The 17,590-nt window shown below is 38.3% G+C and overlaps 1 protein-coding gene across 1 annotated transcript in view; it reads right to left on the bottom strand.

Moving 5' to 3' along the window:
* pde4d (phosphodiesterase 4D, cAMP-specific) overlaps positions 1 to 17,590 on the bottom strand; it is a gene marked incomplete at its 5' end in the record, with an annotated part of 182,957 nt that overhangs the window by 154,365 nt on the left and 11,002 nt on the right. Inside the window, one exon of the mRNA XM_079251327.1 lies at positions 4,868 to 4,956. Coding sequence (XP_079107453.1) covers positions 4,868 to 4,912 — 45 coding nt within the window. The remainder of the gene's footprint in view (positions 1 to 4,867; positions 4,957 to 17,590) is intronic.

Below are 17,590 nucleotides of genomic sequence, written 5' to 3'. Positions count from 1 at the left end.
CAGCTCACCTGCTTCAGCAGATCCTCAACATCTCTTCCTCTTGCTGATCTACCTGGCAGCTTTGATTCTGTCACCTCACAAAAAACACCTTGTTGCATACTAGGGAAACAAGTTTTTTTTTAAACTTACTGTTAGTATTACTATTTCAAACAACTAGATATTAGCTGGAAACTCATTTCTTTAAGTCAATGTGAAATTTAAGTCTCAATCTAAAATAACTGCTGTTGTCCAACTTTATTTTCTGTGCTCCTGGAGTTCTAACACCATACACAGCCACAGTTACTCCTATGACTAGCTAGAGCTAGCCAGGATCTCTAGCTCTTTGAACAGAGCGAGTGAAAGTGGGGACAGTCAACTGGGTTAACAAGAAACAAAAGAGGAGAGTCAATCACATCAGCTGTAATGGGTTATCAAGCAGGATTTGAAGCAGTGATGTTGTCAATAGAGAGCACAGATCTCTCAGCAGTAATAGATTTGGACAAGTGAGGAGTTGGGTAGGGACATGTGCCCAGTATTGAGGGAAAAATAATTAAATACACTGGAATGGCCACAAATGATAAGGAGGAGAAACTTCTGCAGCAGTTGCAGAGAGAAAATCTAGACTGGAGTTCATAACACAACATTTTCTTAATTTTCATTATTAATGGTTCAAGGTGATCGGGCTGAAATTTTAAGACACAAAAATAAAGCTGAGCACTTTGATACCTTAATAAAGATGTTCAAAAGAAAAACCATTAGTGTCTGGATTTTTGTGTGAAAAAAGAAAAACATTGTGAAAATCTGTCATGCATTCACTGCAACTAAGTAACCTTTCACTCTGGTGGCATGGCAGATTTATCACTTCATGCATCCGAAGAGTTGACCTTCCCTTGCAGAGTCTAAACATCATTCTTCAAGTATCAACTCTACATCTGGAATTAGCACACTGCCAAACATCTTAAACGAGATTAATCACACTTGAAATGAGAACTATGAAAAGGTGGTAATGTTTCTTCACACACTGTAAAAAGAATAAATAAATATCAAGCCTGCCTGCCTCTGGGCATGGAGAGTGTCACCACATTTAAATGCAGGCTCAACACAGACAACATAACAGACTGCTCGACTCTGACAAGTGCATTGAGACAAAATAGGTAAAAACAATTTGCCTCTGTCGGCTGTTGGCAGACTTGAACAGGAAAAAAAAAATTTTGCTCAGCGCCTGAGTCCCCTTTGTGTGGAGATGCTAATTTAATTAAATGTTTCAAATATGCAGTCGATCACTCTGTTCACTGATAAATAAATAAGCACGTAGATAAGCATTGGCTCTCAAGCAATTAACAATGTTTGCAGTCAACCAGACAAATCAGCGATAAGAAATGTGCTTTTATCAACTTTATCGTATCAATGACCTGGGTTGTATCTGTGATACGGCGAACTGTTTGAGTAAAAAATAAGTAGAAGCTGAATTTTATAGAAAGATACTATTGTTTTTAAGTTGAAATGTTGAATATTTTAAATAGGTGATTGTTTCAGATATGTAACCTAAGTGGATACTAATAAGTCTTAAAAGCAAAGGCAGTGACTTCTTTCCAACCTTTTCTTGCCAAGATCTAATGGATTTATTTTGTTTCAGTTTGCAGCATTTTTGTAAGATCTGAGCAAAAGAGGATGGTTTTTTTTTTCTAATTATTACATGCTGTCTCAGCCCCTTGTTCTGTTATCTTCCGTTATGTTCATTTTCTTCATTTCATCTCCTGCTGCTGTCTCTTGTCCTGCTCATCGTTCAGCCACTTTTACCCCTTTACTGATCCTGTTCAATCTAATTTCCCAGCTCTTTTTATGAAATATCTTGTCATCCACTTCCCCTCTGCTCATCCTGCCAACCTTTACCTGGACATGGTGTGAGCCAATTGGCTTTACAGTGAATAATGTGATTTCAAGTCATCAAATAATTAAAATGTCCACCCCTCCCTTTCTGTTTGCACACTTTCCAATGCATTAAATCTCAAGCCATCATATTTGTCATCTCCCCCCTGCCCATTCAACTAATTCCAAAGCCGTTCACTTCATCCACAAAGTAAACCCTGCGCCTTGGATTCTTCTCCAGTCTGCTCTAATTGGTGATCAAGATGTGCACGGGAAGGAGAAAGAGGCGCCTATGGCCCATTTCTATTCCCTCGTCACATTCACAGGGCCACAGTCACATCTGCGTAACCATGGTGATGCTGATAAGGTGACTCATGACTATTCATCAATGGTGCTGCCTGATTGGACAGCCCCTGAGAGCCTAGTGAAACGTATTCATCAACGCAGCCTGTGTCCCCGCTCTACCTTAATATGCCCCTCAGGATGGTGAGGGAGCATCTCTGCTGCTCTGTGTTTGTTTTTCACTTTCACCTCTAGTCTTAAGCCCACCTCCACATCTCTTCTCTCTAATTACCTGTCCCACCCTCTCTTCCATGGCAGAGACATCCATGTCTCTCTGCTTTAACCCAGTGACCTGCGCTCTTCACCCTGTCCTAACTGATGAAGGCATTAATCAAAGGCACAGAGACATGAGCTGTTTTTAATCTGGCCATATCCCTGCCCTGCTACCCAGTTACATTATCACTGGTAATTTAATCATACTCTCACTTCAGAGGCTTTTCTCACTTCAAACGAATGGTGAATTTCACTTAAAAAAGTCAATCATTTTTCCTCAGGATGTGTCTTCAGTAATGTTGACGTCTACAGCTCCCTTGGAGAGAAAAGAACGTGACTCATCAATCAGTCTTGACTCCATTGGTAATATTTTTATTGCATTTTAAAGGTCATTTGCTGCTGCCTATGACAGTTTTTCCAGTAACTTTTTTATATTTATGAGCTTTTCCTTCCCCTTTGTGTTGCTGGGATTACATTTTTTAACATAACATAAGAAGTCAGTGATTCCTACAGGCAGGTGTGCTTTTTAGTAAGTGACCTTTGGCTTTCCCCGAAGGGGATTCACAGAAATTTTAAGACCTTTTCAGTTTTTATCTTTAACTGAAGTGAGGATTACAATTTTGTAAAATCTTAAAACTTGGTAACACGTGTGTTATATCATTTCAGTATGTTTATGCCTCAATATGTTTACACTCATGTTATAATTAATGTGATTATTAGCATTGCATGATCTTACAAACCCTAAATGGAGCTGAAAATACTAGTTCAACTACTAGTTTATGATGGGTTTTTTTCAATATTATAGACATGGAAATTTAATATAGCAACTTTACAACAGCAGCTCTGTTGAATTATATACAATCTGGCTGATATTATCACTTTTGTTCTTGAGGAGAAATTGTTAATTTGCATTTTCAGTCCATTAATCTCAGTCCATCACTAGAACAGTAGTCCTGGATTTAGACTCAAGGTCAAGAGTATGACAGCATATTGTATTTATGCAAGGGGGGATGAGACTGATAGTGTTTGATGCTACTGCATCTAAGCGCCATCTCTACTTGAACACGGCATCTCTGATTTGTCTTGTTTTTGTCAGGATTTACAGGGACATGCCTATTACATCCAGATGGATAGAGGTGGGTGATCGACAGCTTGCACACAACTCTGAAAACGCCACACGAGAGCCCCAATACAGTCAGTCTAGATGGTAGTATAGCAGTTGTGGGGGATGGGTGGAGAAGATGAGCAGAATAAAAAAAATACCAGCTTTGCACAATTCAGCTGTGAATGTTTTATATTAGATAGCAGAGATAACTAAATAGAAGATGGAATTTTTTAAATAACAGGTTTCTGGACGAGGTGGTCAGGTATTTCTGACTATATCTAAAATATCCCAGAAAACCGTCTTTCTTTCTTTCTTTCTTTCTATCTATCTATCTATCTATCTATCTATCTATCTATCTATCTATCTATCTATCTATCTACATCTACAAGAAATGTGGTTGAAAAAAAGTCCTGTATGATCTTGACTTGATAGGTAATCACATAAATGTTTGGTGAAATCAAATCAAAGAAAACCAACAGTAGAGATCAGGGTTATGTTTAATAGTCAAAGTAAGAGCATTTCCACATGAACTATTCAGAGGGAACTCAAAGGATTAGAAGCGAATAGCTGTGTAGCCATAAGAAAACCTTGAAGCAGTGAGGCAACTTGGAGAAAAAGGCTTCCATTTTTAAGGATCATAAAGATTCGAGTCTGGAGCGATGCGAGAAGGTTGGGTGGTCTGATTAGTTCAGAGTTACCCTGTTCCAGAGTGATGGGCACATTAGGGTAGGAAGAGAGGCAGATGAAGAGATGCAGCCATCATGCGTAGTGTGTACTGTATAAACCTGTGGGGGGGCAGTGCTATGATCTGGGGTTACTGCAGTTGATTAGATCTGGGTTCAGCAACATTGTGTGCCCAAAGAATGAGATCAGATACTTTAATATACAGAATGACCAGGTTATTCCATCAATGGATTTTTTTTTTTTTTTTTTTTTTTTTTTTGTTCCCTGATGAGATTGGCATATTCCAAGATGACCAGGATTCATCTGGCCCAAATTGTAAAAGAAGCATGAGAGATCACTTTCACACCACAGAGTCCAGACCTGAACCTAACGGAGAATCTGTGGGATATGCTGGAGATGGTTTTCTGCAGTTTTTGGACTTTCCCATAATCAAAACAATATCTTGGGAAAAAATTAACGCAACACTGGATGTATGTAAATCTTGTAAAGCAATGCCACAATATCCGATAAAATATTAGAATCTGAACATCAATAAAATATAAACGAGTAGAAGCCCATTATTCAAGTTCTTAAATAAGTACATATGGCATCAAGTCATTACGGTGAAATAAAAAACAAAACAAATGAAAGACAAAAAGAATGAATCTGCATGGCAAAGAGCTGGTGTTTACTTACATTTTCTGGCTGGCTGTCGTACCCGGACCGGTCATCCTTTTGCATGTTGTGGGCCACCTCTGGCAGGCCTCAGTTAATTGAAAAAGGAGCTAGAAAAACATACATGAATAAAACTTCAGCATGCATCTGAACTCCTTGTAAATTTAGTCATTTTACCAGTTTTATCTCACTTATTTTTTGTATTGATTTGATAGGAATAAAACAAAATGCATATAAAATACTTCTATATAATACTATACTATAAAAAAAAATTAGACTTGCCATTTATTATTACTGAGTAAAATGTCCCGGGGGACTTTGTTACTTAAGAATATGGAAGCTTTAATCTCCCAGACAACCAGGCACTTGTGTGTACATGTGTATGTATGTTGTGTGATTAATGTGTGCCATAAAGCATGTGTGTGTGTTCATGAAAAAGGAGATTTCCTGGGATCCACTGGCCTATTAGAATGCATTAGAGTGTAAAAGATAAAGGTCAGTGAATTATCAGCCAGAGTTACACAGGCCCATTGTGTTTACTTGCCCTAATAACCCAGAGCTTACACCTGCCTCTGACTTCTTTCCTCTCTCTGCCTCTCACACACTCACGTACACACACATGTACACACACAGTTAGCCAAGACCAACTGGAGTAAAAAGGATGTCCAGCATCATTCACAGAGTTTAAGATGATGTTGCACATGCAGAAAAATTCTTGTAAATTTACTCAGTAACATGATTTAAATCTTTATTGGTGTACATTTGTTCAATTTGTGCTCCAGCATTCCTGTCACATATAGTTGTTACGAACCTGGAAGAAGCATGCAGAAAGTAGGAGTCATTTTGCAGCAGATATTCATACCTGCACTTGTTCTTCGTACCTTGATGGAGCTCTGTTCAAATGTATTTGTGAAGATCCTGACTGATGTTTTCCATGCAGCCACTTCTTGTGTCTGTATTCCACAATAGTAATACCTGGGCTAACCTTAAATTTTAACCTACCCCTTCTGTCCAAGTTACCTTATCTTTATCATCCATTTTAATGCTCCTTGATTGTCAAAACAATGCAAGCTCTACTCTGTCCCTGTCTGCCTACCTAATCAGTCCCACTGCAAGTTCTTAGAAGGAGAGATCAGTCAAAGAAAGCCACACATTATCCTTTACTTTTTGGTTCAGTGTTTTCCTTCTTCATGAAATACATGCTGAACCATAACCATAACCAGTCAGTTAACTAGACAGTGCGGTGTCAAGTCTTTGATAATTAGTCTCAGAGGAGAGGACTGGTTATGTTGAACAAGATTTGCATGGTGTTGCTTTAAGGATCTATAAAATGTCTTTTGTTTTTTTTAATAGTGAAATATAATATGCGTTAAACATGTGTTGTTTATACAATATATATAAATATACCACTACAAGCCAGGTAAACACACAGATCACAGCAAAAGAAAAGAAAGAAATTAGGGCAAATCACAGCATTGACCCTTACTCTGTGCTCACATGAAGCTTGAGTTTCTGAGGCTGAAATCATAATTGATTTGCCTCAGTGTTTTTCAGTTTTCTTCGACAGGTTCTTTTTATTTTTCCTTTAGCTGTTTTGTATTGTTACATCTTTTCAGGGATTGTTGTATAAATAAACATAGTTAAAATAGCAATAATGGATTTTAAATGATTTTTCTTCTTCTTTTTTGTTCAAAATAAACCTTTTATTCCCTCTCCCTCAACAGGAATACATTAAATAATTATGCAAGTATAATGGTGCTGTCTTCTGTCATTGTTATTCTTGGCATATTCAGCAGAGTTGCACTGTTATTGCACAAGTGCCTGTCTGAAAAAATAGTCAATTATCTTGAATTTTCTACAAATATTGGATACATTAAAGAACTAGTCATCAGCCAAACCGCTCCTCTTCTCTGCTTATATGTCAGAATCAGATATCAGTCATGAAAGGTCTGCCATGGGGAAAAAAATTATGAAATAAACTCTTTCAATTTCCACTTCCCAAAGTTTATCTGGTGATGAATTTCAGCATAAGTCTAATTTTGTACAGCATAATCAGCAGGAACCATGACTCTAAAAGCTCATACAGGAGGGGGTACATACACCCTCACACTCCTCATCTCAGTCACTTTTCATTATTCATCTAATTACACAAGTTCATGAAAGCTGCACTGAGAGGATCAGACGTATTTCCAATATGTAAAATCTCAATTAAAACATTATTTAAATTTTAATTTGAAGACAAGAAGCTCTTATTATTTGTGTGCCTCAGTGTGCAGTGAATCAGTGCAGCACCACCTGCAGGGAAACCACAGGGGGCTGATTTCTATCTGGGCTGATGAACTTCAGTCCAGGCCAGATTAAGTAGCACTTAAACACAGAGTTTATAAAACCTTTAAAGAAAAGAAAAATTAAATTAAAAAAAGAAGCTAATTTATCCATTTTGAATAAATAAAATGTTATTTGAACAGTTAGTGAATAGCAAAGATAAAATTACTTATATCGCTACTGTACATTCTTTTTATTTTTGCTATTCATTAATTTTTAAATAACATTTTATCTATTCAAAATTTATCAATTAGCTTAGTTTTATAAACTCTGTATTTAAGTGCTACTAAATCTTACCTGTACTGTAATCAGCGCAGGTAGAAATTAAAGCAGGTGGGACTCAATAAATTAAGACAGTTTTATTGAAAAGCATGATGTTGACAACTTTAACCTTCTTACTATTAATACCTAAACCTTAATACTTAGGCAAGTCAAGGAATGTTTATTTGTATAGCACATTTCAGGTACAGAACAATTTAAATTGTCTTTTCCCATTTAAAATCATTAAAAGCATAACATATGTTGCAAAGAAAGCATTAAAAAATACTAAAAGACATATAAATTTAGTTAAATTCATAGTGTAATTACAAATTAAAGTAAAAAATAATTTAAAGCAAAGTAAGTTAAAAGTGCCTGTGATTTCATGCACCTGTGCATAGAAAAAGAAATGCTGAACTTGTCTCATTAACAGTTAAATGCTGCTTGTTCATGTTTAGTCAAGACTCTGAGTCTGCTGCCATATTCAACCCCCATCTGACCTTTGTAGACTTTGTTTTCCAAATTCCAAATTGAGGCAAAATTTTATTGTGGACTGCTTCATACAATGTGAATGTATTACACGACAGTGAGATCAGGTTGAATTTTTATGTGCTTATATACATTTATATGTTCTTTTACCTTACAAAAATTAAATAAATAAAATATGAAGATTATCAATGCATTTAAACACCAAATTTAAAGAAAATTAGGTTTGGGGTAGAAGATTTTAGCAGATCAACAACCCACAGTTCAAAAATAGATTTATTTAACCAACCCGACATTGTTAAACCTGTTACCCACTGAAAACCTCAGGCATTTTAAAGGGACTTATGTAAACTCAGAAGAGCATTAAAATAGAGCAATCAACACGGTCAGAAATTACCACCAGCTACCAGCAAAATTCTGGTAAAAGATTTAATGTCTGACTGGTGATTTTAGCAGAAAAACTATTTGCAGCTAAGTAGCTAGTCAATTTAGTATTTATCTGCTTTGACCAGATGCTCATTTCTAAAACACAAATTTCTTGGCCTACACAGTGGAAAAGTGGCAGAAACTACCTGCAGACAAGAAGCTTCTAATCTTGCAGGTGCTGCAATTTTAGCTAAAGTCTAATTTATTGTTACTGAATGGCGCCAATAACTGGATTTGCGATACATTTTAGTGTTTGCATCATTTAATGGTTGCACACATGCAGAGTTTTTGTTGGTGTTTGTTTTCTTGTTTTCCCTCTCATGTTCATCATCTTTGGTCATTCTATGTAAATATTTTAGTCCATAGTATTTGCTATGTTTGTATGTTGGTCTTAAGAAAACTAGATGTGTGTTAACTTTGAATCTCATCTTTTCTGACCTGAAATGTATGCATGAGGCACAGCCAGAGCCTCATATCCTCCACCACTAAACAAGATATGAAAACTGCCCTCGGCAGATGCGATTTCCTCCTGTGTCCCTCTGACACATCCTCGGCTGGCTTTTTCAATTAACTTCCTGCCATCTTTAGGAGAGCGATGGGAGTTTGTCCAGCATTATCACATTAAGTTACAGAGCAAAAAAAAAGGAAAGAAAGAAAAGATCAGGTCATGGCTGTCTGATATGCTCTGAATTTCTGCTGCTGTATGAAACATCTCTTTTCTGCTGTTGAGATCCCCCAGCTGCTTATTGAATAATCACTCAAAAGTATCTCAGCCTTTTATGGTTGCCTTTCAATCAGCTGACATGAGTGAACACTGTGGTTATACCAGAATCACCAGTCACTTTTATCATTTTTGGCAGATCACTGCAGACTTTATTAATGCATAGCACTTTTTGTTGAATTTGTGTTTCTAATTTTCTGCAGACAAAGCCACCGGAAGATTACATATTACTGACATTAATAATCAAGTTAGATGGTAGATGCTGAAATAGAGCAATCAGCAAACAAATCATTCAAACCTGTCGGAAAAATCTATCGTAGATTCTTCCAATTAGAATAAATTACAATCCATTACACGCTACATCACAGTGTTTTCAGACTCTGGTGTACACTGGTGTACACTAAAAGCTCCCATGTACCATCAAATTATCAGTCTGGTTTCTCAGCCTCTGACTGAAGTGGATTTTTCCATCTCTTAGATTTTCTTCACTCATCTAAAAATGGCACAATATAAACCAGCATCCCACTGATTTACTGCTATTGTTTTTGTAATTTAAAGCAGCTTTATGACCGCTGTTGAACCACTTTTAGAGTAGGAAGGGCTTTTGCAAAGAGGAATAAATGCATGCTCAGTGTTGAGGAGCAAACAACAGTCTCCCTGCCCACTGATTCAAGACAAGAACTGAAGTATAGCAGTGGCTCCTCCAAGTGGCCCTTTGATTACTTAAAATCAAAGTAAAATCTGGAAAACCTATGTGAAGAGAAATTACAAACTGACTACATGTGTCACATGTAGTCTTGCCCTCTCTAAAGTAAAGCTACAATGATCCACTTATATCAGCCCCCAGTGAGAGGGTGTCGCCTCACACACAGACACACATGTCAAAAGTCAAGGCAAGCTAGCATTCACTTGCACACACACCCTGGAAACGCAACCTACACATGATGGATTTGTGCTGTCATTTCATCCAGACGCTTCATTTCAGAAGGAGCGATGATGCTCCTAAGGCTTGAAAAATATACACTTGATCCTATGCGGTGCTTGTAGAAGCAGCAATTTACTGTCAAGTATGGACAAATTGAAACTGGTTATAATACGGCAATATCAGGCAAAACAGCTTGATTTACTTACCATTCATTCCTGTAGCACTGTGTTGACAGTGATGAGCCCTTTGTAGCAGCTCAAAACAATTTCACAGCAAGCTGGCCAGGGATGAAAATACAATAACATTTACTTGAAATGTAAATGAGCTCTCACACCTCAAGCTCCTTGAAAATAATTGTCTTATATTCCAGCTATTGTCTAGCAGACCCAAGTATGAGTCACACATTTCATTGTTTTCTTTTTGTGTTTTGAAATAATGGCCCCTCAGATGTGTGAGTATTTTTGGAGTCTGATATTCAGCTGTGCATGCACATGGTGGATCTGTATGATTCAATTAAATCTATTAGCACTGTAATGTATTGCAAAGTAATTTTTCTTGTGGTACAGAAATATGGAGGTTTAATTATTTGATGTAAATATGTTTAAGACGGCTGCACCATGGCACCACCATCTGCCAGTTGCTGTCAGACTTCCAGTGTCAGCCCTGACCACCTCTTTAAGCTGCCATGAAAGAGGTGCTCAGGATGTGTACTTTACAAGGTTGCAACTTAGAATATAAGTCCTAGGTATTACAATTACTAAATCTCTGAATTAATTCAGTGTTTAGAGTAAAACAGCACTTAATAATAAGCATAATCTAATGTCACTCCCACTACAGTCTTGACTACGAATTTAGATTAACCTGCAAAAGGCAACATATCATATGAAGACAGAGGGATGACATGGCCTATACTCTAAAGGAAACCATTTCTTTTTACAGGTGAGGTGCATGCTGTGAAAGATCCCACTGAGTACAATTATAAACTGTAAGGCCAAACAATTACTGAGTTGAACGTTTACTGGGAACTAATACCTGAATTTAAAGTTTCAACTTTAACCAACTTTTTTTTTTTCATAAATTTGCCTCATAAGCGTTTCATTAAACACTTTTTGAAGCTGTTAATAATATACATAAACACACACAGACACACACACACACACACACACACACATATATAAATATGATGCTGAAAAAAATTAAGGAAACACCCAAACAACACAATGTAACTCCAGGTCAACCACAGTTCTGTGAAATCTAACTGTCCACTTAGGAAGCAACACTGACTGACAATAAATTTCACATGCTGTTGTGCAAATAGAATAGACAACAGGTGGAAATCATAGGAAATTGGCAGACACACCCAACAAAGGAGTGGTTCTGCAGGTGTGACCACAGACCACTTCTCAGTTCCGATGCTTTCTGACTGATGATTTGGTCACTTTTGAATGTCGGCAGTGCTTTCACTCTAGTGGTAGTATGAGACGGAGTCTACAACCCACACAAGTGGCTCAGGTAGTGCAGCTCATCCAGGATGGGACATCAATGCGAGCTGTGGTTAGAAGGTTTGCTGTGTCTGTCATAGTGTCCAGAGCATGGGGACGCTACCAGGAGACAGGCCAGTACATCAGGAGACGTGGAGGAGGCTGTGGGAGAACAACCCAGCAGCAGGACTGCTACCTCCTTTGTGCAAGGAGGAACAGGAGGAGCACTGCCAGAGCCCTGCAAAATGAGCTCTAGCAGGCCACAAATGTGCATGTGTCTGCTCAAACAGTCAGAAACAGACTCCATAAGGGTGGTATGAGGGCCCGACATCCACAGTTGGGGGTTCTGCTTACAGTCCAACACTATGCAGGACGTTTGTCATTTGCCAGAGAACACCAAGATTGGCGAATTTGCCACCGGTGCCCTGTGCTCTTCACAGATGAAAGCAGGTTCACACTGAGCACATGTGACAGACATGACAGAGTCTGGAGACGCCGTGGAGAATGTTCTGCTGCCTGCAACATCCTCCAGCATGACCGGTTTGGCATTGGGTCAGTAATGGTGTGGGGTGGCATTTCTTTGGAGGGCCGGACAGCCCTCCATGTGCTCGCCAGAGGTAGCCTGACTGCCATTAGGTACCGAGATGAGATCCTCAGACCCCTTGTGAGACCATATGCTGGTGCGGTTGGCCCTGGATTCCTCCTAATGCAAGACAACGCTAGGCCTTATGTGGCTGGAGTGTGTCAGCAGTTCCTGCAACACGAAGGCATTGATGTTATGGACTGGCCCGCCCGTTCCCAAGACCTGAATCCAACTGAACACATCTGGGACATCATGTCTCACTCCATCCATCAACGCCAAGTTGCACCACAGACTGTCCAGGAGTTGGCGGATGCTTTAGTTCAGGTCTGGGAGGAGATCCCTCAGGAGAACATCCGCCGCCTCATCAGGAGCATGCCCAGGCGTTGTAGGGAGGTCATGCAGGCACACGGAGGCCACACACACTACTGAACCTCATTTTGACTTGTTTAAAGGACATTACATCAAAGTTGGATCAGCCTGTAGTGTGTTTTTCCACTTTAATTTAGAGTATGACTCCAGATCCAGACCTCCATGGGTTGATACATTTGATTTGATTTTCATTGATAATTTTTGTGTAATTTTGTTGTCAGCACATTCAACTATAGAAAGAACAAAGGATCTAATAAAAATATTTAATTTGTTCATATCTACAATATGTTATTTTAGTGTTCCCTTTATTTTTTTGAGCACTGTATATATATATATATATATATATATATATATATATATATATATATATATATATATATATATATATATAATTACAAATTTAATTCATATTTAAAGTCCTAGTAAGGCAGAAATAAATATATTAATACCAAAACAAAACAATTATGTCAAGGTGAGTGAAAATTAAGTTAAAAAAAAAAAAAAATCATAATAAGCAATATTCTCTGCTTTCAGAAGGTAGCATGTCCCTATGACACCCTGAATGAAATATCTCTGATCAGCTCATATGAACGCTGCCATGTCAAACAGAACAGCCTGTATTTTAACAGAGGCTACCTACCGAGACTTAAAATCCCAAAAGTAAACAGAAGATATTAAATATTTCAGTCACTATCCAGTCGTGGAGCCAGTTACATTGTTAAATCGTGCAGCTTACATTCCCACAGTGGGTATTTTCTGTCTAGAGAGAATCCAGTCTTTATTCATTGGCATAGCAAGTCAAATTTGTAAGGTTACCAGATGACAAATAGTGGTGATGATCCTTCGCCCAATCACCAAGACCTTGCACAAAATAAAAATTAAAAAAACTAAGGGTCCACTTAATCAGGAGAAAGGCTGAGATGGAGCTGGTCTGTGCCTGCCACCTCTTACCTGCTTAGGCTGTCTTCCATGATGGGAGGCCATGGAAATTAGGAGAAGGCTGTGGGTGAGTGTTTATGTGAGCATATGCCTGTGTGCAGGGTTGGGAGATGAGAGGATTTGTGGGGTCTGGGTGGATATTTGAGAGGGTAATTGGGGAGGGTGTGTGGAGCTCTGTGTTTACTGAATGGAATGAATGGCATTTGTGTGTGAGTGAGTGTGTGTGTGTGTGAGTGTGTATGTGTGTGTGTGTGTGTGTGTGTGTGTGTGTGTGTGTGTGTGTGTGTGTGTGTGTGCGTGTCTGTGTAGAGGAGGGGGGTTAGATTGTCCTTCACTTTTAATTTTATTGGATAACTACAGTTACGATAAACCTCAACTTTGTGCAAAAAAGACCCTTCTACCCAACCATGTGCATAAACAATTCTGAGGGAATGTGTGATTATGCTTGTCTTTACTTTGCTGCCCCCTAGCGGTAAAAGATGTCACAATCATGATGTCATCTAAGGTCAAAAGCAGTCCCTTACACAGGCCCTATGAAGACAATTCAACATTTTCATTTTTAACTGGTTATATAAATTAAAATAGTTCTTTAATGTAATTACAATGTCATGTCATCCATCTAACTCACAACCACAAGCTGAAGTCTGTCATGACTAATTCTCAACAAAAATATACAATAACAAGGTTTAAGAGGATTTTCAAAGGTTCACTGGGGTAAACAAACATTTATGGGGCTTCTGAAACTGTATTTTCTTTTAATTTTTTTTTCTTCTTCCTGCTTGCTCATAATTAAGGAAGGATTTTTCAGCACCAGTTGATAGCTCCCAGTGGAGCTGTTAAACCTTGGAAAGTGTTGTATAATAACCACAGTAAATCAGCACGTGGTTTTTCAGTCAGTAACAGTCACAAGGCACTGTCGTGGCCTGTGTATAATCACACATCAGTTGCTGTCAAATTTAATTGTAACTTGCTGAATGTTAATGAGAAATTTTAAGTCCTGCTGCCTTTCTAACAGGTCTTGCAGTTTAATTTAACCTTTACTCATGATGTGGATAAAGAGGGCATTGCTTTGCTATAAACTGCCAGCAGAGGTTCCTAGAGAGCTGTAGATGCCCGGATGTTCCTACTCACATCTTTTCCTACCTCCACCTTTAGTTTCATAATATTGGTAATTTAAAAAAAACAAAGAAAACTTTAAAACAAAATAAATGTAATGAATATGTTTTTATTTCAATGCTTATAATTCATACTTGAGTAAATTTATTCCTCTTTATCCTTTTTTGTAAAACCAGTTCACACACAAGCATTATTTATCCTTTTTCCTGTGACAAACATGGCACTATAGACTGATGACATCACTAACCTGAGGCATCATAAGGCCCTGCAATGCTGGTGATGAGTCATTCCTATCCATAAAATTCAGCAGGAAACAGCATGCACCCAGTGATGAGCTGAATTTCAGCCTGTATCTTTCAGCATTTGTTATCAACATGTGACTGGACACAGCAGTGCTGCTTTACATCAAGGTTACAAAGCAAGTTCTGGTACTTTCTCCCCATGCAATGATCAAGCTGCTTCATGAATGACTAGCAGCATAATCGACCTGTATGCCATAATTGTATTCATCTAAGTTAATGTGAAAATTTTAAACTTGAAATGAACGCCTCATAAAACTCACACAGCACTGTCCTATTAGAAGGGATTTGCTCTACTTGTACCTGCAGGAAAAAAAATCTTTACACAATGTCCAAGCACATTAGAACATTTTCACCCAAGGCCTGACATGATTTTTCCCTTGGTACAATAACTTCAGCTTCTGTGAATGTCCGCTGTGTCGGTGTTACACAATTTATTATGGTTTCAACCCTCCAACTGTCTTTTTTTTCAGGCAAAATTTTTTTCCATACGATTGCTCACATCCCTGCAGAGTGCCTAGAGTTTCACAGTGTCACATTTATTCACACCTACTCTATATATTGATAAAACATAAAGCGTTGTAAACTTCAAAATAAATGATCATATTTCCTTTGTAAAATCAAAGCCTTGCCCAATGTGTTTGACTGATTTCAGCTTTCTGTTCTGTTGCTGGTGTAGTGTACGATAACTCTATAACAGTTTTAACAAACAACGTTGGTCCTACTTCCCACATATACCTGTCAGAGTCTGTCTTCATCACTGCTGTTTCATAACCAAAGATTTGTCTTTTTTATGAAGTTTTTCTGCTCTCAGTTAAGTGCTGTTCCAGGAAGCCATGCAGTCAAACAAAGGTTTTGCTCATGGAACATTCAGGATTAATATTTGTTTAAATTACTTAGCTGTAAATGTAAAGTGGATCATACATTGTAAAGCTGTACAGTATATTTTGCTTTAAAACCCTTTGAAAAGGAATATTTTTCTTGATTTTGTGTGCTTTTGTGTCCTTTATAATGATTCCATTAGGCAACCTGAAGCATCTGAAAAACATAAACTATGCACAAAAAATAAAGATATTTGTGTCAGTAAGTTATTTTCTGAACCGCTTAGTCCAATTAAGGGTCGCGGGACATTTGTGTATGGTTGCTTGATTTCTTAATAATGCAACTTGGTTAAAAAATAAAAAGTCCTATCCCTTTTGAAAGTCTCTGTAGTTCCCTTGCGTAGTTCCCAATGTGTCACAAAGTGGTGACACGTTGTAAAGAAAATACATCTGTGGGATGAGCAGCAGAGTTGACTGTGTGGGATGTACCCATGAAAGGTTTAACAGTTTATTCTGCCACAGAATACTATTTGGTGTTATTTGTTGGATTGGACCATTGCAGTCCTCAATAGCATGTATAAGATCAATACACAGGCACAACAACCTGGGACTTCCTCTTCATGCTTGTCACTGGCTTGGTCACACTGCTGTAGGAAGACACCCCATTCTTTAACTGGTATTAAATACTGGTTGTTGAAAGACAGCCAGTTTGGTTGTTCTGGCCATTCTGTCAGAAACAGCAATTCCAAGTTAATCCTTCGCGTGTTCAGTCGGGTTAAGGTCAGAACTGCAGGCAAGCTAGTCCATCTTCTCCAATCTTGAATCTTGAAGAATAGGGTTAAGTCTCAGACTGAGGAGTTATGGGATAGCCACTGGTTGCATAATTTCATTTAGATATTTCTGCATTAAGATTGCCTCCAGTGATGACAGTGTTTTTCCTGTTGTTGCCCCACACCATCATCCTGCCTGCATCAAAAGCTGTTACCTTGTGCAGAAATGCTCTACTTCACACTTTTCTCCCACAACTTAACCGTCACAGGTAGAATCTGTACTCATCACTGAACATAATGTCCAGGTGCTAATACACATGCTGCCGACACCAGCGCAAACAGGTTGCCTGATGGTGAGGGGTAGTCATGGCAGGGCAGCCTCATAAGACCAGAAATTGGCTGTGTACCGTCTGCTCTTGATTGCTGGGCCATGTCATCCTACAAGCTCCTAAGAGCTAACAGCGTTAGGAATTTGGCCTTCAGTTTGGAGACAGTACTCAGGGCTCATTCCAAATAATGCTGCAACTGAGTTTTGCAGAATATATGTTTGATGTTGTTGTATGCAGGGTCCACTGTAACTCTACTGTAAACACTTGGGGTACCAGAAGATTAAAACAAGACTCAATAGCAGAAAGTTCTTCGAACTGACATTAAAGAGGCCTGTTCAACTCCAGCCCTTGAGGCCAGTGCCCCACAGGTTTTAGGTGCTACCCTGGTCCAACACACTTGAGTCAAATAAAATTGATCCAACAGCTTGTTGTCAGGTTTTATACAATGGCCCATTAATCTGAGTTGGTACTTGAGGCAGGGAAACATTGAAAACCTGCAGGATAGTAGGTGCAACCCACCTACTTCTGGTGTTCATCTCACAAATGCATTTTCCTCACAAATGTGGCACAATTTAAAAGAGAACTATATAAGAATTATTGCAAAGAAAAATTCTTACAAAGAAATTTAATCAAACTACAAATTTCCTTTACATTTTGTAAAAAAAAAAAAAACAACTTTCTGTACTAAGTTCATAACACTTTATGGATTTTTGTTTGTAGCCTCACCAGTGGTTTTAAGAATGACTTATATCATCTTCATTATTTGGTGCCAGCGGTGGGAATCCTGTGACGTGTTAGCCTAATGCAGGAAGGTGGTTAATCTTGAACAAAAAAGAATACAGATCACAGAGACACAAGGCTAAAAACCTTAGAAAAAAAGTGTATCTACCAGTGAC

The sequence above is a fragment of the Telmatherina bonti genome (genome assembly GCF_933228915.1).
Source record: "Telmatherina bonti genome assembly, chromosome: 13".
Taxonomy (NCBI): Eukaryota; Metazoa; Chordata; class Actinopteri; order Atheriniformes; family Telmatherinidae; genus Telmatherina; species Telmatherina bonti.
This window is presented reverse-complemented; position numbering and strand designations above follow the sequence as displayed.